At 38.1% G+C, this 21,769-nt stretch overlaps 1 protein-coding gene across 1 annotated transcript in view; it reads right to left on the bottom strand.

Annotated features, from left to right (window-relative positions):
* Window positions 1-21,769, bottom strand: part of terfa (telomeric repeat binding factor a) — a 42,892-nt gene that overhangs the window by 3,793 nt on the left and 17,330 nt on the right. Inside the window, exons 5-9 of the mRNA XM_059993110.1 lie at window positions 20,806-20,943; window positions 13,117-13,268; window positions 10,848-11,252; window positions 10,068-10,162; window positions 5,737-5,792 (exon numbers count right to left, since the gene is read on the bottom strand). Coding sequence (XP_059849093.1) covers window positions 5,737-5,792; window positions 10,068-10,162; window positions 10,848-11,252; window positions 13,117-13,268; window positions 20,806-20,943 — 846 coding nt within the window. The remainder of the gene's footprint in view (window positions 1-5,736; window positions 5,793-10,067; window positions 10,163-10,847; window positions 11,253-13,116; window positions 13,269-20,805; window positions 20,944-21,769) is intronic.

Here is a 21,769-nt window from a genome sequence, read left to right as displayed (position 1 = left end):
GATTTTGTCTAAGGGAAGGGCAAAGGCTGATGCTGCTTGGCACCAGTGTTGTCACAGGAGTTGCCAGAGTGAGGTTGAAGACGATGTTGGACTGTCTTAAGGACTCCAGCTCCAGATTTGACCTCAGGGTTTACTCCCCAAGCCTTTCCTATGAGTGGGTATGGCCGCAAGGCAGCGGAGGTTTGAAATCAGAGTTTTCCCTCTCTTAGATGGACTGCCTTCCCAGGCTGACAAGCTCCATCTACCCGAAGCACTGGTTTAAGGCGCCAGGACACACCTTAACCAGTAACAGGATTGGAAGATATACTCCAGGTAGTGAGAGTCTGTGGGCTTTTAATAGACACCAGTAGATAAGCTGTCTCCAGAGATAGAGACAGTGAGATTAAGAAAGGGGAGGGAGGTGTTGGAAATGGACAAGGTAAATTTAGGGCAGGGTGGAAGTTGGAGGCAAAGTTGATGAAGTTGACGAGATCCACGTGGGTGCAGGAAACAGCACCAATGCAGTCGTTGTTGTATCATAGGAAAAGTGGGGGACAGACAGCAGTGTAAGCTTGGAATATAGAGTATTCCATGTAGCTGACAAAAAAGGCAGGCATAGCTAAGGACCTGTGTGTGTGCCTGTGGCAACACCTTTTATTTGAAGGAAGTGGGAGGACCCAGAGGAGATATTATTAAGAGTAAGGACAAGTTCTGCTAGATAGAGGAGAGTGGTGTTGGAGGGGTAACTGGTTGAGTCTGGTGTTCAAAAAGAAACAGAGAGCTTTGAGGCCTTCCTAGTGGGGGATGGGTGTTTAGGGACTGGACACTCAGTGAAAGTAAGACGTAGATTGGGAAAAGACTTCACCGAGCACCTACGCTCTGTCCACTAGAAAAAAAACAGGATCTCCCAGTGACCACCCATTTTAATTCCACTTCCCATTCCGATATGTCAATCCATGGCTTCTACTACTGTCGTGATGAGGGCACACTCAGGGTGGAGGAACACCTTGTATTCTGTCTGGGTAGGCTCCAACCTGATGGCATGTATATCGATTACTCAAACTTCTGTTAATGCTCCTTCCCCCCTTTCCTCTCACCTTTTCTCCTTGGCTGCCTCCTTCTAGTGCTCCTCCCCCTCTCTTCTTTCTTCCATGGCCTTCTGTCCCCCTTTTCCAGCACTATCTCTTTCACCAATTTAAATTCCTAGCTCTTTACTTCATCCCTTCCCCTCCAGGTTTCACCTATCACCTTGTATTTCTCTGTCCCCTCCCCCACCTTTTATACCTGCTCATCTTTTTTTCTGACGAAGGGTCTCAGCCTGAAATGTCGACGAGACTTTCTCCCCATAGATGCAGCCTGGCCTGCTGAGTTCCTCCAGCATTTTGTGTGTTTCCAGCAGCTACAGATTTTCTCTTGTTTGTGACATGGTGTTAAGACAATCTTTCCCTCAATGTCAGCAAAATAAAAGGTCTTGTCACCGACTTCTGGAAGTGGGGTGGAGTACACACCCTGTCATTTGTCGATGTTGCTGACATGGAGAGGGTTGACAGCTTTAAGTTCCTCGCTGTAAATGTTAACAGTAGCTTGCCCTAGTTCAACCATGTAGACACTATGGTCGAGAAAGCACACCAGCACCTCCACTTACACAGAAAACTTAAGGAAATCTGGCATATTGTGGTACACCCTCAACATTTTTTATAGGTGCACTATAGAAGACATCCTATCCAGATTTATCACAGCTTCGTGCATCAACTGTTTTATCAAAGAAATTACAGAGTTGTGGACATAACAAAAATGAGCCTCTCTTCCATGGACACTTCTATACTTCCCACTGCCCCAGGAAAGCAGCCAATGTGATCAAAGAGCCTCCCATCAATCTCATTCTCACTCAGAATGCATCCCTTCTGTGGTGGCTGCAATTACCAGCCACACCATCAACTGGGCATATTAAAGTGTCCTGTAGCCAACCCACCTCCTGACAATCTGGTAAACGACTGAGCTGTTATATTACACCAGCCTAAGTAGATGGGGCTGGATAATTGCTTTGTGCCATTCTGCTACAGCCAGAGGGGTGTTCTCTGGAGCTGCTTCATTTATGTTGTATCTTTTTAAGGAGAGGAATGTTTTCTCTCCCCTGTAATTTACTATGGACTAGCCAGCATTGAATATAAACCTGCAGTCAGCAAATGAGTGATGTCTCTTGGTTTGAGGAGTAATTACTATGTTGTTGTGACCAAGTTTTGTTCTGTTTAGCTGATTCAAGTTTGGACTCTAGATCAGTTCTGTTGAGTTTGTAAACATTTTGGGTAATAAAACCGCTAATTTTTTTCACCTTTACCTGCTCTCCCAATTTTATGCATACCCTGGTCCTTCACATTTCATTTCATTTTTAAATCTTTTTATCGATTTTCAAATGAAGAATATACAAATCAGAGGAGGAGTTTAGCAAACAGATAATATAAAAGACATGTAAATAGCAATAATAAAAACAGAAAGTATATAATGTCAAAAGTAAATAGGTAAAATATTATGCTGTTTTATATACAAAGGTAAAAAAAACTACAACTCCTCATAGCAATCATAAAAAAAAATTGGAAATTTTATTGATAAAGGAAAAAAAAACCCCACTAACTAAATTGGAACAAAAAAAAGAAAAAGAAAAAAATAAAGGAAAGGAAAGATTGGGCAATCCAATTGAGGATAAAAAAAAATTTTTAAAAGAGAAAAAAAACATCCTTCCAGTCATTTCCGAACCTTCACGGATAAGGATTTTCCCCAAAGAGAATATAGATAAATAAATAAATAAATAAATATAAATCATGTGAAAATATTGAATAAAGGGTCGCCAGACTTGTTCAAAATTAAAGGATGTATCAAATGTCCGGCTTCTAATTTTCTCCAAGCTTAGACATGACATGATGGAGGAGAGCCCATAAAAAACAGTAGGCGGGTTAGATTCTTTCCAGTGTAGCAAAATAGCTCTCCTAGCCAGTAAAGTTGAAAAAGCTATCACACGTTGGGCGGAAGCAGACACTTTGCTTGCTTCCTCTGGAATAATCCCAAAAATTGCTGTAAGTGGATTAGGTTGAAAATCCACATCTATAACTTTAGATAATATTCTAAACACATCCCTCCAAAAATTGTTTAAACTTACACATGACCAAAACATATGAGTTAGAGTAGCCACTTCTGTGTTACATCTGTCACAAATAGGGCTTATATTAGGAAAAACATGCACCAATTTATCTTTGGACACATGAACCCTGTGTACTATCTTAAACTGAATTAAAATATGGTGTGCGCAGATAGATGAATTATTGACTAAATAATAAATTTTACTCCATTGATTATCTGAAAGTGAATGTTGAAGTTCTACTTCCCAGGTGCGTTGAACCCTATCATTAGGCGACATGTGAGCATTCATTAACTGTTTATAAGTGATAGCTATCAATCGTTTTTGAAAAGGTTTAAACTGAAAAATAGCATAAGCCAAATTTAAAGAGCAGGCCGAGGGGTAATTTGGTAAAAAATCATGTAAAAAATTCCTAACCTGTAAATATCTGAAAAAAATGTGTATTAGAGATATCATATTTATCCATTAACTGTGAAAAAGACATTAAACAGTCTTGTAAGAAAACAAATCTAAACAAGTTTTTATTCCCTTAATTTTCCATGTTCAAAAAGCCTTATCCAAAGTTGGTTTAAAAAATTAAAATAAATATTACTAGAAAGTAGAAAATCATTTAATTCAAAGAATCTACGAAATTGAAACCAAATTTTTTTAAGTATGTTTAATAATAGGGTTGAGAGCCTGTCTACCTATTCTGGAGAGCGAAAACGGAAGGGGAGCTCCTAATAAAGCAGCTAATGAAAACCCCATTACTGAATTTTCCTCCAGCTGTAACCATGAAGGGCGATCTTGGTCGTCTATATCATAAATCCAAAAAGTAATATAACAAATATTAATTGCCCAGTAATAAAATCTAAAGTTTGGTAAAGCCAGTCCTCCATCTTTTTTTGATTTTTGCAATAAAAGTTTATTCACTCTGAAGCTTTTATTATTCCAAACATAAGACAAAATCAGAGAATCTATCTTATCAAAAAATGTTTTTGGAACAAAAGAGGGAACTGCTTGAAATATAAATAAAAATTTCGGTAGAATAACCATTTTTATAGCATTTATTCGACCTATCAATGACATCAACATAGGTGACCATTTAGAAAGCACCTGTTGAGTACATTCAACTAAAGGTGAGAAATTATACCTATATAGGTCTTTAAAATTTTTAGTAATTTTGATACCAAGGTAAGTAAAATGGTTTTTGGCAATATTAAAAGGTATTTGATCATAATAACCAGAATAATAGGAAATAATTCACTTTTATGTAAATTAAGTTTATATCCAGAAAAAATACCAAATTCCATAAATATAGATAACATAAGAGGAACAGATTTCCTAGGATTTGAAATGTAAACTAATAAATCATTCGCATATAATGAAACCTTGTGTAATTTATCCCCTCTCCTACTACCCTGCACAGAATTGGAATCCCTAAGAGCAATAAGCAAGTGGTTCTAAAGCCAAATTAAATAATAAAGGACTGAGGGGACAACCCTGACGGGTACCTCTATATAATCTAAAAAGGAGACTTTTGATTATTAGTTAGAACCGCAGCTACCGGGGCATGATAAATCAATTTAATCCAGGAAATAAATCCTGGACCAAAATTAAACCTCTTCAAAACCTGAAATAGATAAGGGCACTCCACCCTATCAAAGGCTTTCTCTGCATCCAAAGATACAATACATTCAGATTCTTTGGCTGAAGGGGAATAAATGATATTTAACAATCTTCAAATATTAAAATGTGAGTACCTTTTTTTATATATCCTGTTTGATCCTTTGAGATAACAATAGGCAAGATATTCTCAAGCCTATTTGCTAGAATCTTAGAGGGGATTTTAAAATCTACATTTAGTAAAGAAATAGGTCTATAGGATACATATTCCAGTGGGTCTTTTCCTTTAAAGAATCAATGAAATTAGTGCCTCATAAAAAGTCCTTCACACCTTCCACTAGGCAGAGATTAAAAAAAAGCTTGAAAACAAACACCGCCAGGTTCAAGGGTTGTTTCTATCTTGCTATTATAAGGCCTTTAGAACAATAAAGACAAATTCTTGATCTTTCAATCCTCAATCTAATCTTGTCTCTTGCACTGAACTTTCTCTGCATCTGAAATACTGTATCCTGTTAATGATTTTCTCTTTGTAATACTCCAATGCACTTATATCCAGAATGATCTGCATTGATGACATGCAAAAGTTTCTCCACTGTATCACAGTACATGTAACAGTAATAAATCAATTGCCAAAACCTTCTCTCTGACAGTTATTGTATTATGTTGACAGATTATTTTGTCTTAATTTTCAATTGATGTAGAAACCATTAAGGATTTTTGCAGTACTGTCACCAAACAAAAAACAGAAACAAAAGGAAAATTATTAGAGAAGTAACCACTAGTCAAATGGATGTGTTATAAATTAAAAAGCAGATTTTAAATATGAATATTTAATCAAAGTAATCAACTCAATGTAGTCTATTCCTGATGCTCATACTATTTGCTAGAGCATATTAAGGAAATTCAAAACAATGTTAAGACTTGCAGTTCAATTCAGATTATAGTAAACTGTGCACAAACCAACTTAAATTTTCAGGATGTTATTGTAAATCATTAATTTTTCAAGGTAACCAACTTACCTGACGTTTGCTTGATAATGAAAAAGTACTCTCTGTTGGTGAGGTTCTTCCATTCGCTGTGTAAGAAAATAAAACAGATCAATAATAGCCAGTGTGGGAATTTTTACATACAAAACCATAAGACGTAGGAGCAGACTTAGGCCGTTTGGCCCACTGAGTCTGCTCTGCCATTCGATCATGGCTGATTTATTTTCCTGCTCAATCCTGTTCTCCTGTCTTTGCGATGTGCTAAGAAGACACCTTTACTGAATAAGCAACATACAAGAAAATATCAATGTTTGTTGTTACTTACACATAACCTTGTATGTCTAAGGTCAAATTGCTTTGCGTCCTGTGGGTTGCTAGAAATGCAGACCTGGATAAAGTCATCTTTGTGAACATGACAAGCAACTGCCTTCTTCCTTAGCTAATCAGTTGAAGTAATGAGTACAGGTACCCACAGTAGGTAGGTACTAAGGAAGAAATATAATTTACTTACATAGAAAGACAACATGCAAGAGAAAGGAGAACTGTTCATTGAGAGAAAAATGAAAAGTATACAGTTATAATTAACTTTTCAAAAAAACTTCAAGATTGTTCAAAACAATTTGTAACTCTGCACAGGTAACAGTTAATTTTCAGCACCAGTGTTTTATGGCAGTGGCAAGACTAATCGAGCCTTTTCATGAACAAGATTCAAATTTGAAAAGCTGGTGGATATAACTGGAATTCAAAGAGACAAGTCTTAAGTGTTGCACTCTGGCAGGACAAGCCAGTAAGACCTACACTGTGAATAATAGAGCTCTAAAAGGGATGTAGTAAAATAAGAGGATCTGGAAAAACAGATCCAGAATCCTTGAAAGTATCATCAGAGATAGATAGGATTATAAAGAGTGCTTTTGCCACACTGGCCTTCATAAATCAAAGGCTGAGCATAGGAGTTGGGATGCTATGCTGAAGTTGTACGAGAAGTTGATGTATCATATGCAGTTCTGGTCACTGACCTACAGGAAAGTTATCAATAAGCTTGAAAGAATACAGAGAGAATTTACAAGGATGTTTTTGGTTCTTGAGTTATAAGAATCCAGGGATTTTATTCCCTGGAGTGTGAGAGAATGAGGAGAGATATTATAGAGGTATACAAAATTATAAGTGTTATAGATCGGGTGCAGCCTTTTCCCACGAGGTTGGATAAACTAGCATTAAAGGTCATAGGTTTAGAAGAAAAGGTAAAATACTTAAGAGGAAACAGTGAGAATTCCCTCAGAGTGTGGAACAAGCTGTCAGCAGGAGTAGTGGATGCAAGTTCAAGAATTTTGAATAGGTACATGGATGAGAGAGGTATGGAGGGCTATGATCCAGAACCAGGCAGAAAATAGGTCACCATGGACTATGTGGACTGTAGGGCCTTATTTTGTACTGCAGTACACCATGATTCTTAATTTATTTTGTCAATTCTACACATATTTAATTCAAGATTTTTCAGTCAGAAGCTAATAAACATTGTTTTCGTGAAGCTTCAGTGTTATTCTGATAGTTAATGCCACGACAAATTATTCAGCTAGCTAAATCCTATGATAATCAAACATTTATGGACATGTAACAGTGTTTTGGTAGTCAGCATAATAATGTTTCTTTTTTACAGATTTTTTTTTATTGAATTTTCAAATGGTTACAGAAGGAAAAAAAAATTATCAACCTTCCCACCCCCCTAACATATCCCTGTAAAAAGAGAAAAGAAAGAAAGAAAGAATGAATGCCTGGATATCGGAAGATCCCCACATGCTCCATGGAGTTCATAATAGCTTTAGTATATATATTTATTTCTTTCCCCAAATAACCAATAATTTTATCTTCGGAGCACCTATATATTTAATCCTATCTTTTGTAAATAAGGGCGCCAAATTTTTGGAAATATTTCATATTTATCTCTTAAATTATAAGTATTTTTTTCAAATGGAATGCAACTAAAAGCTATATTTATTTTCATTTTCTTAATGTATGTTAAAATTCTTTTTCTTTTCACTGATCCATTAAGCCCATTAACATTAAAACTTTAAAAATTCAGTAAATTAGTCATTATTTTTAACAGGGTTACTCCAGTCTATAGTAATACCTAACATTTCAACTTTTGTAGTACCCTGGGGAATCTTTTTAAAATTCTCCATGTTGCTATGTGTCTCGCCCCTCCCTATTGTCCAGACAAAGAAAAAAAGATTAAAGAAAAACAGAGTATAAAGAAAAAACAAACAAAATACCCCCCTACTATTGTTGTGAATAAAAAAAACACAACATTACCCCACTCCGTTGTACGGGTCATGGCAATCGCTATGATTACACAGCTGAATCCTGTAGCAACCGATCCGAAGTTCCCCCAGCTCCCCCATAACATAAAAAAGTATATATAAAAGTAATATCACTGCTCTCAATTAATATTTCTCAAATTTTTACCTTTCTCCCCCTGTATCATATAATTAAGAATATATTTAAATATTCTTCTGTCCTTAAACATCCATCAACTCCATTCACCGTCCCTGTCTTCATCTTTAATCCGTTTCACTTTTAAATCTTTGGCTGCGGTTAGCCAATATTTGGGAGTTCTTGTGCAAATTCTTCCGCATCCCGATAATCAGTAAAAGATCTTCTTTTTCAGTCATCCAAAAAAATTATCAGGGTTGCCAGGTGGCGCAATATAAATTTATAACCCTTTTCCCATAAAATTTTTTTCGCTGTGTTAAATTCCTTCTTTCTCTTCAAAAGGTCATAACTTATATCAGGATAGAACTGTTTTTCCTTCTATCATCAATGGCCCGTTTCTCTTTCTGGCAGCCGCCTTCAGGATCTTTTCTTTATCTTGATATCTTAAGCATTTTATCAAGATTGATCGTGGGTTTTGATCAACTTGAGGTCTTGATCTTAAGGCTCTGTGAGCCCTTTCAATTTCAATTAACTGGGTTCCTTCTTCCATTTCCAAAATTTCTGGAATCCATTTTTGAAAAAAATTTATTGGATCCTCTCCCTCTATATCTCCTTTAAGTCCAACAATCTTAATATTATTTTGTCTCCTAAAATTTTCAAGTACATCCACTTTTTCCAACAAGCGTTTTCTTTCTGATGTCCAGGCAGAAATAATATCTTCCATTTATTCACTCTATCAATGGTGTCTCCCATTGTTTCTTCCAAGTTTTTAAATTTTCTTGTCCATTTTGTCCTGTCTTTTCATCATTTTATCAAACATAATCTTCATATTTTTAATATCTATTACTTCTAATGCTTTCAATTCATGCATTATTTTCACCAAAGATTTTTTTGTCTCCAATATCACCTCCAACCTCTTCCTGTTGCTCTTCTTTGTCTGTCTCTTCATCTTTGTCTGATTTATCCAGAGAATCTGATTCCACCTCATATTCACTTTCATTTCCAGTTCCGAACATAGCTGGGATTTGTAGTTTGGGTTGCTCATGTTTGCGCATGCCCCCTCCTTCACGCATGCACAATTCCTGTTGCTCTTTTTTTTTGTAAATGGTTGATGTTGCCGCAGTTTCCTGTTCTGTATTGCCAGAGGTAAAATGTACTTGAGCCTGAGACTCTTTCATGGTGGCCGGCCTTGATTCTTTTCCACTTTCTGTTGTCTTCAAAGTAGTAGTTTTCTTCTGCTTCTGTTTAGGAGACATCTTAAGATAATCCTGAGTAGTTTATAAGTAATTTTTAAAAAAGTATTTACTAACTTTTCTTCACTTAAACATTATTTTACTGGCTTTTTACAGGACAGCTGGATTTCCACATCTCAATCCTACGTCATCATGTGACGTCCCCAATATAATAATGTTAGTCAAACAGCACATACCATGAATGCTGCCTTAAGAATCCAAACATTGCCTTTTTTCTGCTTCCCTCGTGAGTGTTATGATCAATTTTCATTTTTCCTTTATATACATCAAGGTAACACCCCAATAATCTACATTTTCCTATCTTCAAATATTTTACTTGCATATCATATACACAGCTAGGAGGCAATATCCATTGTTAAACCAACCAATAGAGGACCTCAAAATATTTTACTATTTTCTTCTTAAATTCTTTAGCGATCCGCTTGAGAAATATTTTGGAGACTTGTTATTCTCCTTGGTAGTTACTCCTGCAGTGCTTTGTTTTTCTTTGAAGATTGCCTTTACTGTTGGTATTTGAGAAAAGATTTGCTACTTTCCCCTCTGAAGCTGAGGAAGTTCTCAATTTTTTTTTAACTACAAACTTGTCAAGTCACTCACACCTTACAAGTCATGTTTACCATCATGAGGTAGCTTATCCTTCACAGTGAAGGAACAATATTCACAAAGTACTTTTTTACTTACGAACTGAAAGCTTTCGAGGTACATCAAAAAGAAGCTCTTCATCACTCCAGTCTTCCTTATTCCCAACTATATTAGGATTCTCCAAGTACCTTTGCCTAATTAGCAAATTGAAGACAACAGGACATCAATAATTAACAAAAGCATTGCTGTCCAAAGTAAAACCTTCCCACGATGTAGCAAGTGACAATATTATTTTTTTAACCACTTTTCCTCCCCAACCTTATCCCCATTATATTAAATGTCCAAAGAAGAATGTGAGCAATATATTAGTGCTTGCATTACAGCAAAAGTGAAACAGAAACCAATGATTGGGTTTGATGATCTAAGCAAAATAACACTAATGCCTATTGCAGCCAAATTAATATTTGGATACAAATGTGATATATTTGATGGTAGCTGAACTGAAACCATTACACAAGTTTTCTTAGGAGTAAAGAGACCATTCCAAGTTATAACTCGGTCAGACATTTGTACACATGTCCTTGGGAAAAGCAGTAAAACTGGCCAGAGATGAGAAACTCGTTGGCTGGGGTTCGCTTTCCTCAATATTGTCTTATGATCCCCAACAGTAGAGATTAAATGTGGATACTGAGGACAAGGAGGCCAGGGAAATGTCCCCATGTTCAAATAAGCTCAAAACTCTTTCAATCTGAGTTGCAGATACAACCCAAGGTATCATAGGACTATATAAATGTTATTCCAGCTGAAGTCAGTGACAGGAAAAAGGGCAAGAGAAAGTTCAATACAAAATTTAGAGTTCAATTGTTGAACAATACTTACCTCTTGGCTTTCTGGCTGTTTTTTTGACTTGCAATTTCTTTTAAAGTGCTATTTCCATTGCGTAGCTTAATGGGACACTCTCTGTTATTTTTGATATCTCTTCTGTCATCAGGTGTGGTATCAACACATTCCACCTCATCCTGACTGTCAGGATCGATAATAAACCGAGAAACAGCCTGTATGCAATTTGCATTTGGCTTTTTGAATTGTTGAATCTCCTTTGCCTTAGTTTTCTCCTTCGTGCTTCTTATCCTGTTTTGCATTTCACTATTTTCACACAGTTGAAAATCCAACCTATCCAATTTTTTAAACAATGTCACTGGATCCACTGTTGATTTATGAAGGACACAGAATGCAGTTTGCAGGGCTGTGAAACTGCAAGGGAGGCCAGGCTGAGCTTCTACTCTAGAAAGAAATTAAGAATATCATGTTATTAAACATGGCTTCTCAGGACTTAGATATTAAAACATATACATTTAGACAGTCAAATAAACTATCAATTTTACTGTCACCATACATTGATTGACAATCTAAATTAATAATTTGGCCAAGTGAACCAAATGAAACATTGCTAAGATTTGCTAATGAGAAAAATCTAGCTAAGGTGGCTATATAGGCCTGATCAGTAATTTTTAAGAATTTTTTTTTAATTGAAGTCACATTACCACTGTGCATGATGTGAGAGAGACCATAACTGGATTAATACAGTGGTGCTAGAAAGTTTATGCAGAATTTTCTCCATTTCTGCATAAGTGTGATCAGAGCTTCACACAAATGCTAAAACTAGATAGAGAATCCAGTTATATAAGTAACACAAAAATCATTATACTTGTTCATTCATTTATTGAGAAAAATGATCCAATATTACATGCATTTGTTGGAAGAAAAAGTATGTGAACCTTTGCTTTCAGTAATTGGTGTGACCTCCGTGTATAGCAATAACCTCAACCAAATACTTCCAGTGACTGGTGGCCAGTCCTGCATATTGGCTTGGGGGAATTTTAGGCCATTACTCCTAACAAAACTGCTTCAACTCTGGGATATGGTGAGCTTCCTTCCATGAACTGCCTGCTTAAGGTCCTTCCACAACATTTTTATCGGATCAAGGTCAGGACTTTTGACTCAGTATTTCCAAAACATGAATTTTCTTCTTTTTAAACCATTCTGCTGATCTACTGTTCTCTTTCCGATCATTATCTTACTGCAATACCCAACTTATATTACACTTCAGGTGACGGACTACTACCTTGACATTCTCCTGTAAAATGTCTTGATACAATTTTGAAATTGGTGTTCCCTCAATGATTACAAGCTGTCCAGGCCTTGAGGCAGCAGAGCAGTCCCAAAACATGATGCTCATTCCACTATGCTTCACAGTTGGGATGAGGTTTTAGAGTTGGTGTGCAGTTTTCCTCCCCTTTTCCCCCACATATAGCAATATGCATTTCTGCCAAAAAGTTCAACTTTTGTCTTATCTGTCCAAGGAACATTGTCCCAGAAGCATTGCAGAACAACCAGATGGTCTTTTGCAAACTTGGGACATGTAGCAATGTGTGTGCGTTGTTTTTTTACAAAGAGAGTGTGGTTTCCTCCATGGTGTCCTTCTATGAACACCATGCTTGTTCATTGGGATGTACATTCCACACACAATGTAGGGGTAAATGGAACGAGCTGCCAGAGGAAGTGGTAGAGGTGGTAACATTTTCATGCTCCCTCTCTATAGTCATCAACTTCCTTGTAGTTTAGATGTCAGCCAGTCTCTGCCTCAAATGTAGTCAGCTTTACAATTCTCTGGGGAAAAGAATTCCGAATATATACAACTCAAAGAAATTACTTTTTATCGCCACTGACGTGGGCAACCTTTCATACTGAAGCTATTATGCTAGTTTCAGAGTCCATATCCACCCTGTTCATACCCCCCACCCTCCAGACAATTGTATCTTTCAATAAGACTCTCATTCTCCCTTACACCACTGAGTATATTTCCAACTTACTCAAACTTTTTTATTTACTGAATCAACATTATGAACCTTTCCTGCATTGTTTCCACTACAAATACCTTAAATACAAAGGATAAAAGTGGATACCATATTTCCTTGAAGAAACTCTTATCAGCAGTAGCCAAAACAAAATTGTTGCAGACGGGTTAATTCAAGAATTTTGCACGACCTGTCTACTACTCCTGCTCAATATGATTACCCATGCCACTGCCTAAATGATTAAACTGCAACACAATAGAGAAAAAGGTGAAAAAAAAACTTCCAATGACCTGCTTGAACATATAAAACATTTCTCCTCTGCACTTGATGAGCATTTATTCCCATCAGAAGGCTGCGAGTTCTGACAGGCTGCTTGATTAGAGACCAATCTCACTTCTTCATTTTGGGTCTCTGCAGTGCTCGAAGTAGATTTCTTTGCACTCTGAAAATGTAAAAAAAAATTGTCAATGTTTATTCTTTAGCTGCTTTTGTCAAGGAATCCACTTGATTTATGAAAACTTTATAAACAGATTATTCTACCTACATGAACAATTAATTTTACAGCCCTGTAGAATATTGTTTATTGCCACCATAACAAGCTAATAAGAGAACTAGGATAATGTTTTTCCATTTTAACATTTCCAATACCACCATTACAATCATCATTTCTTTTGTACTCCTTACAAAAAGGAAATGAACAGAATGCTTAACCATGCTACTAAAAAGATTGTTATCTGCTAGAGATGTCAGAACAATTTGAAAACCAGTAACATGGACAAGTTTGGAAAGAAGAAAATGATTTGAGTCAGCAGTAAGACATAACCTAGTAGTTCATTTATACTCCAGTGTTTGAAATGGCAAAAGAAAATGGAAATGGGTAATCATCTCAGTAATTTCAGAGCTTATAAAGAACACACATAGTAGTGATCTTTCAATATTAATACAAATTAATCAAGGCATCTTGAGCCTTGAAATAACTGGACACTTGATCTCAGCCCAGTCTTCAGCTCAAAGCATTGTTTTCTACTACTTCAGCATAATCTTGTGCTATATATCACAGCTCTGAGCTTGCTGGGATCTTAGGACTATCGTAACATGAACATTTTAAAAAATGAGGCAAGTTTAAAAAGATTTTAAAAAGTTAAGCAGCATGTAAAAATACATTCATATGCTAAAATTTTAATCAAAAATTGCAGCTAGCTTCAATGGTATTATTTCATTTTACTTCCCAAGTATTTTGCACATTCACTTGGGCAAGGATTGGGGAGTTAGTGCACTTTGTATTACAATGTAGGCTCAACAAGCAGACTTTCTAAATAGAGATCTGGAAAATCTGTAAGACAAGTTTATTTACCCCATTGGACACTATGAGAAATCCACTGGAGCAGCAGAGGGGCAGCCAGCATCTGTGTCAGCAAACAAGGTAAAAGAAATTGCCTCTGATAACAAGCCTGTGCCAGGACTGGAAAGAGTTTTCAAATTAAAGTCCTAAATTGTGTGGCAAGGCAAATTTTGACGCAATTAGGCAGGAACTTGCTGGAGTTAACTAGAGGGAAATCCATCAGGATTAGAGGGAAGCTTTTAAAAGTGAGATAACAGGGCTCAAGGTCTGCATGTTTCTTTCAGAATGAAGGGCAAGGCAAAGTTGGCAGGAGTAGGGAACCCTGGAATGACAAGAGATGCTGACCCTCTTGTCAAAGAAAATTAAAAATAGACATGGCTCAGATACAGGTAATTGGCATCAAGTGAATGTCTGGAGGAAAGTAAGGGATGCAGAATTATATGAAGAAAGCAGGACCAAAAGGGGGCACAAGATAGCTTAGGGAGAGAAAATTAAGGATAATCCAAAAAAAAAGGTATTTTAATTGTATAAAGAGGTAAGTAGTAACTCGGAGGAAGAAAAAGGTCCCCTCAATGTCTAAGTGGACATATGTGTGTGGAGATGAGCAAGGTGCTCAGCAAATATTTCTCCTCTATTTTACTGTCAGAAAGACATGAACACTAGGAAACTCGTGAAAGTTAATGAGGATATCTTGAAGATAGTCCACATCATAAAAACAGGAGGTGCTAGACATCTTAAAATATGAAGGCAGATAAATCTGAGGCTTATCAGGTACCCCAAGAACAATATGGGAAGCCAGCAAAGCAATCGAGAAAGCTCTAACTGAGATACAAGCTTCATTGTTGGCAATGAGTGAGATGCTGGAAGTCCAGAGGATTAGCAAGGTTTTGCCTTTATTTAAGAAAGGTTGCAAAGAAAAACCTGGCAATTACAGACCAGTAGGCCTAACATCTGTAGTAGGCAAGTTATTGGAGAAGATTCTAAGGAATAAAATATGCATGCATTTAGAAAGACGGGGACTGATTGGGAATATTCAACACAGCTTCGTGCATGGGTTATCTCTGGAATTTGATTTTTTTTTAAAGTAGTATCCAATGGTCAATGATGTCAAGGCAGTGGACATAGTACACTCAAACTTCCATGAGATTTCACTTGGTAGACTGCTCTGGAAGGTTGGACTGCATGGGATTCAGGGTAGCTAGAGAATGGCTTACAGAATTGGTTTGATGGTAGAAGGAAAAGGATGAAGATGGAGAGTTGTTTTTCAGGCACAGTTCTTTTCTCAGGATTTGGGAATCAAGAACTCACAAAGGTTTAAGGTGAAAGGGGGGGATATTTAAAAGGAACCTGATGGGGTAACTGAGCAGTCAACGGATGTCGCCTGACCTGCTGAGTTCATCCAACTTTTGTACGTGTTGATTTGACCACAGCATCTGCAGTGTACTTCGTGTTTTTCCACACAGAGGTGGGTATGCATATGGAAAGAGCTGCCAGAGGAAGTGGTTGAGGCAGATACAATAATAACATTTAGAAGACATTTGGGCAGGAAGTTTGATAGATGTGGGTCAAAAACACAGGCAAATGAGACTAGCTTGATTTTTTTTTAAATGTAGTAATCCAAAGATCTACTCTAGTTTTGCTTAGATCAGCTTGGATGAACTGAGCCAAAGGGACTGTTTCTATGATATGGCAGAGATCCAGGCACGACTGAGAGATCGGGATGCTGACTTCAGATCAGCTCCCAGGTCAGCAAGAGTTGCACTTTCCTGCATAATCAGGAAGGCAAAATGGAATTATTCAGAGAATATTCAGCCATTTTCTGTTAATCAGTGTCAAAATAAAAACAAATTAAATCTCAGACATTTGAGAAAAATCAGGCCCTTCAGCCCATTGAATCATGGCTGATCCAGAGCCCCACTCAATCCCATACATCTGCCTTCTCCACCATATCCTTTGATGCCCTGAATGATCTGGAAATGATCAACTTCCATCTTCAATATACCCATGGACTTGGCCTCCACGCAGAAGGGGCAGAGCATTCCATAGATTCACTTCTCTCTGGCTAAAAAAATTTCTCCTTGCATCTGTTCTAAAAGGTCATCCCTCAATTTTGAGGCTGCACCCTCCAGTTCTGGATACCCCCTTAGCAAACAACCTCTCTGCATCCACCCTATCTAGTCCTTTCAACATTCAATAGGTTTCAATGAGATCCCCCTGCATTCTTCTAAATTCTAGTGAGTACAGGCCCCAAGCTGCCAAAACCTATAAATTAACCTTCGGGAAGTCTTGCATGAGGACTCCCAAGTCTCTCTGCACTTCTGGTGTTTGAATCTTCTCCCCATTTAGATAACAGTCCATAATATTGCTCCTTTTACCAAAATGCATTATCATACATTTCCCAACACTGTTATTCCATCTGCTACTTTTTTGCTCATTCTTCTGGTTTGTCTAAGTCCTGCTACAATTGCATTACTTCCTCAGCACTACTTACCCTTCCACCTACCTTTGTCTCAGCCCCAAACTTTGCCAAAGTCATCAATTCCATTATCCAAATCATTGAAAAACAATGAGAAAAGCAGCAGTCCCAATAACGACCTCTGAGGAACACTACTCAAGGCAGCCAACCTGAAAAGGCCCCCTTTATTCCCACTTGCTGCCTCCTGCCTGTCAGCCATTCCTCCATCCATGCCACTGTATTTCCTGTAAAGCTGAAGGATTTTATCTTGTTAAGCAGCCTCATGTGTGGCACCTTATCAAACGATTTCTGAAAATCCAAGTAAATAACATCCACTGCCTTTCCTTTGTCCACTCTGCTTGTAACTTCCTCGAAGAACTCTTAACAGATTTGTCGAGCAAGATTTCCCTTTATAGAAACCATGCTGACTTTGACTCATTTTATCATTAGTCTCCAAGTACCTCAATACTTCATACTTAATAAGAGACTCCAACACTTTCCCAACCACTCAGGTTATGCTAGCTGGCCTATAATTTCCTTTCTTTTGCCTTCCTCCTTTCTTAAAGAGGGGAGTGACATTGCAATTTTCCAGTCACCTGGGATCATGCCAGAATCAAGTGATTCTTGAAAGATCATGACCAATACATCCGTTAGCTCTTCAGCAACCTCTCTCAGGTCTCTGGGATATGGTCCATCTGCTCCAGGTGACTTATCCACCTTAAGGCCTTTCAGTTTGCCTAGCACTTTTAACAATTTTACTTTTTAGCAATGGCATTTACTCCTGCTCCCTGACAATCACAGACCTCTGGCACACAACCAGTATCTTCCACAGTGAAGACAGATGCAAGTACCCGTTAAGTTTATCTGCCATTTCTTTGTCCTCCATTACTAGCTTAGCAGCATCATTTTCCAGTGGTCCAATATCAACTCTCATCTCCCTTTTAATCTTTATATAATTAAAAAAAAACTTCCGGTATCCTGCTTTATATTATTGACCTGTCTGCCCTAATTTTTCATCTTTTCCCTTCTTATAGTTTTTATGCCTTTTGTTGGATTTTAAAAGTTTACAAATCATCCACCTTCCCACTCACTCTTGCTACCTTATAGGCCCTTGCCTTGGCTTTCATGCAGTTCTTGACTTCCCTTGTCAGCCATGGACACCTACCTCTGCCATTTGAGAACCCCTGCCACTGTGATTCAATTTTATTAAATAAGAAAACATGAAAACTTCCAAGGGGAATAAATACTTTTTATAGGCACTGTATATAATGTATTTAAAAAGTTAAATTAAGTTAGTGTAAAATGAGGGGGAAAAAAAAGCAGTGAGGTATTGCTCATCATTCAGAAATCAGGTGGCAAAGGAGAAGTAGTTCCCAAATCACTGAGTGTCTTCAGGCTCCTGTACTTCTTCCCTGATGGTAGCAATGAGAAGAGGGCATGTCCTGGGTGCTGGGGATCCTTAATGATGAATGCCACTTTGAGGTATCAGTCCTTGAAGGTGTCCTAGACGCTGTGGTGTTAGTGCCCATGATGGAGCTGACTTGAGCTTACAATTTTCAGCAGCTTATTTCAGTCCTGAACAATGGCCACCCCCATACCTGATGGTGATGCAGCCAGTTAGAATGCTCAATGAGGTACATCTGCAGAAGTTTGCAAGGGTCTTTAGTGAGCACATGAGCTTAGAGCATGGATCAGCACATGGAGCTAAGATGTTGCGGTCATTACAGGGACTTGCATGGTGCAGGGGCAGGAATGGCTACTTCAAGTGCCAGGATTTAGATGTTTCAGAAAAGACAGTAAGGGTAGCAAAAGAGGTGAGGGCATGGCACTGTTGATCAGAGATAGCGTCACGGCTGCAGAATAGGAGGAAGTTATGGAGGGGTTGTCTATGGAGTCTCTGTGGGTGGAAGTTTGGAATAGGAAGGGGTCATTAACTCTACTGGGTGTTTTTTCTAGACCAACTGATAGTAACAGGGACATCGAGGAGCAGACAGGAAGACAGATTCTGGAAAGGAGTAATAATAACAGGGTTGTTGCGGTGGGAGATTTTAATTTCCCAAATATTGATTGGCATCTCCCTAGAATCATTCTATCTCCTTTACCATAGCATTGGAGAGGGATAGGAACAGACAAGTTAGGGAAACATTTAATTGGAGTGAAATATAAGGCTATCAGGCAGGAACTTGGAATCATAAATGGCAAACAGATGTTCTCAGGGAAACATACGGAAGAAATGTGGCAAACATTCAGGGGACATCTGCGTGGGGTTTTGTGTAGATACGTTCCAACGAGACAGGGAATGGATGGGTAGGGTACAGAAACTGTGGTGAACAAAGGCTGCTGTAAATCTAGTCAAGAAGAAAAGCTTTTGAAAGGTTAAAAAAACTAGGTAATGATAGAGATCTAGAAGATTATAAGGCTAGCAGGAAGTTTCTTGAATTAAAATTAGGAGAGCCAGAAAGGGCCATGAGGAGGCCTTGGTGGACAAGATTAAGGAAAACCCCAAGGCATTCTACAAGTATGCAAAAAGCAAGCTTATAGGTTACATTTGAGCTACACAGTTGTGGATGTAGAGAGTAGATCAGTGGGTTAAACACACATCCATGAGTTGCACCACTGTTGATTATCAGCGAGGTAGAGATGTTATTTTCAATCTGCAGACTATGGTCTTCCAGTGAGGAAGTAGAGGATCCAGTTGCAGAGGGAGGTACAGAGGAACAGGTTTGAGCTTTTTGATCAGACCTGTTGGAATGATTGTGTTAAACGCTGAGATATGATCAATAAACAGCAGCCTGACATAAGCATTAGTATTGGCCAGGTGATCCAAGGCCACTTACTAAAAATAATGAGATTACATCCGCTGTCCACCAACTGTGGCGGTAGGCAAATTGCAGTGGATTCACATCTTTGCTGAGGCAGGAGTTGATTCTAGCCATAACCAACCTCTTAAAGCACTGATTGCTACTGGACAATAGTTGTTAAGGCAACTTACCCTGCTCTTATTGGGCACTGGTATGAGTGTTGCCCGTTTGAAGCAGCTGGAACTTCTGAATATAGCAATATGAGATTGAAAAAGTCTTTGAACACATCCGCCAGTTGGTTGGCACAGGCTTTCAGAGCCCTACCAGGTACACCAATGGGGCCTGTCACCCTGCAAGGGTTCACCCTCTTAAGGGTTCACCCTCTGACTTTGGCCTCCGAGACAGAGATCACGAGGTGACTGGATGCTGCAGGGATCCTCACAGCTGAACTTTCATTCTCTTTTTGAAAGTGAGCATAAAAGGCACTGAGCTCATCTGGCACTGAAACTTCACTGCCATTTATTAGGTTTTGCTTTTTATGAAGTAATGGCCTGCAAACACGAGGAAATCTGCACTTTGTGCAATTCGATGTGTCTAATGTTGCCTCTTACTTTGATTGGAATTGTTCTTTTGCTCTTGAGTTAGCCCCCTGAAATTCATACCTGGCCTTCTTGTATAATCCTGGATCACCAGACTTAAATGCCATAGACCTAACCCTCAGCAGACTACAAATCTCCTGGATCATCCATGGCTTTTGATTCGGGTATGTACAGTACGCTCTCATAGGCACACGCTTATCCACACAGGTTTTAATCAAGTTAGCGACAACTGTGACATATTCATTCAGACTCGAAGATGAATTCCTAAATATAATCCAGTCCACTGACTCAAAGTTGTCCTGCAAGTACTCTTGCACCTCCCTTGTCCACACCTTCTTGGTCCTCTCTACTGGTGCTGCAGTCTTCAGTCTCTGCCTATACTGACGAAGTAGAAGTACAGCCAGGTGATCAGACTTTCCTCAGTGTGGGCGTGGAATGGCACAGTAGCACTCTCGATGGCAGTATAACAGTGGCCCTCTGGCTCCACAAGTGATATCTTGATGATAATTATTTACAGACTTTCTCAAGCTGCCCTGGTTGAAATCCCCCAAAATGATGGAAAAGCCATCTGGGCGTGCTGTTTCATGCCTGTTGACTACATTGCTCACTTCATCTGGAGCCTGCTTGACATGGGTCTGAGGTGGGACGTACACCACGACCGAGATGATAGCTGAACTTAATATTGTGAATGAACACTTACAGAAAACATATAATTGAAATACTTTGCAAATTTCTGAAGCATACTACACCAAACAACAAAATAAATTAATCAGAACACATACGAGAAGAAGAAATGGCTCCGAGTTGCCAATCAGTGTTTCTGCAAAGCACAACATTCTCCTTTTCAAAGTGCTGTATGATAAGAGGTCTAGATCTGGATGAGATGAATTTTTCTCTTTAATGATTTTTGAAAGCAACTTCTGAAATAAGCAAATAAAAACAATTAAAAATCAAATCATATTCTAAGCACATATTAAAAGTACAACTGCTACAGTTGCTCTTCATTTTTACATGTATAAATATTCATTATTTCATTACATACATTATTACAGTGGATTCCAATTAATTGGGCCATTTGTTAATCAGGACAGTCGAATATGTGGGACAACTCAGAGAACAAGTAATTAAAAATCGAGAGAACAGCCAGGTTTCTCATTGTTTATTTGGGACACCGTGTCACTTAATTGGGACAAGAGACTGCCTGCGTGCATGTCGTGTAGCATTATGACACTACACCACGCTTAGAGTGAACAGTTTTTAAATAGCATCACTTGCATGTATGTGTGTTCAAAAGGTAGCAATTTTTGTCACTGACAGTTGGCAAGTAATACACAGGAAGACAATTCAGAACTGTTTCACTCACTATAATTCCAAGCATTCAGGCTTAGAGATGCCAGAAACAGCTGTGAGTGCAAATGAAACTATTTCACTACCTCTACAAGTTAGGAACTATAAAGAATTCAAAGGTGTTGATAATCATATTGAATGTTACAATGAAAATGAAGATTTGGAAGATGCAATCATCGAAAGCAGTCCATTATCTGCACTATCTGTCTGTGCTGATTTGTTCATTTACAATCAAAAAACATGGCAGCAAACACTGTATGAATTCCTCCTTCGATAACTATAAGGAACTAATACACAATTTTATAGTACTGTAGTATTTTGGAAGTGTTCTAATATGTTCTGAATTTCATTTAAATACACGATTTGTTACTCAATTAAACAGTAGTTTGCATTTTTATG

This window comes from Hypanus sabinus, chromosome 17 (genome assembly GCF_030144855.1).
Source record: "Hypanus sabinus isolate sHypSab1 chromosome 17, sHypSab1.hap1, whole genome shotgun sequence".
NCBI lineage: Eukaryota > Metazoa > Chordata > Chondrichthyes > Myliobatiformes > Dasyatidae > Hypanus > Hypanus sabinus.
This window is presented reverse-complemented; position numbering and strand designations above follow the sequence as displayed.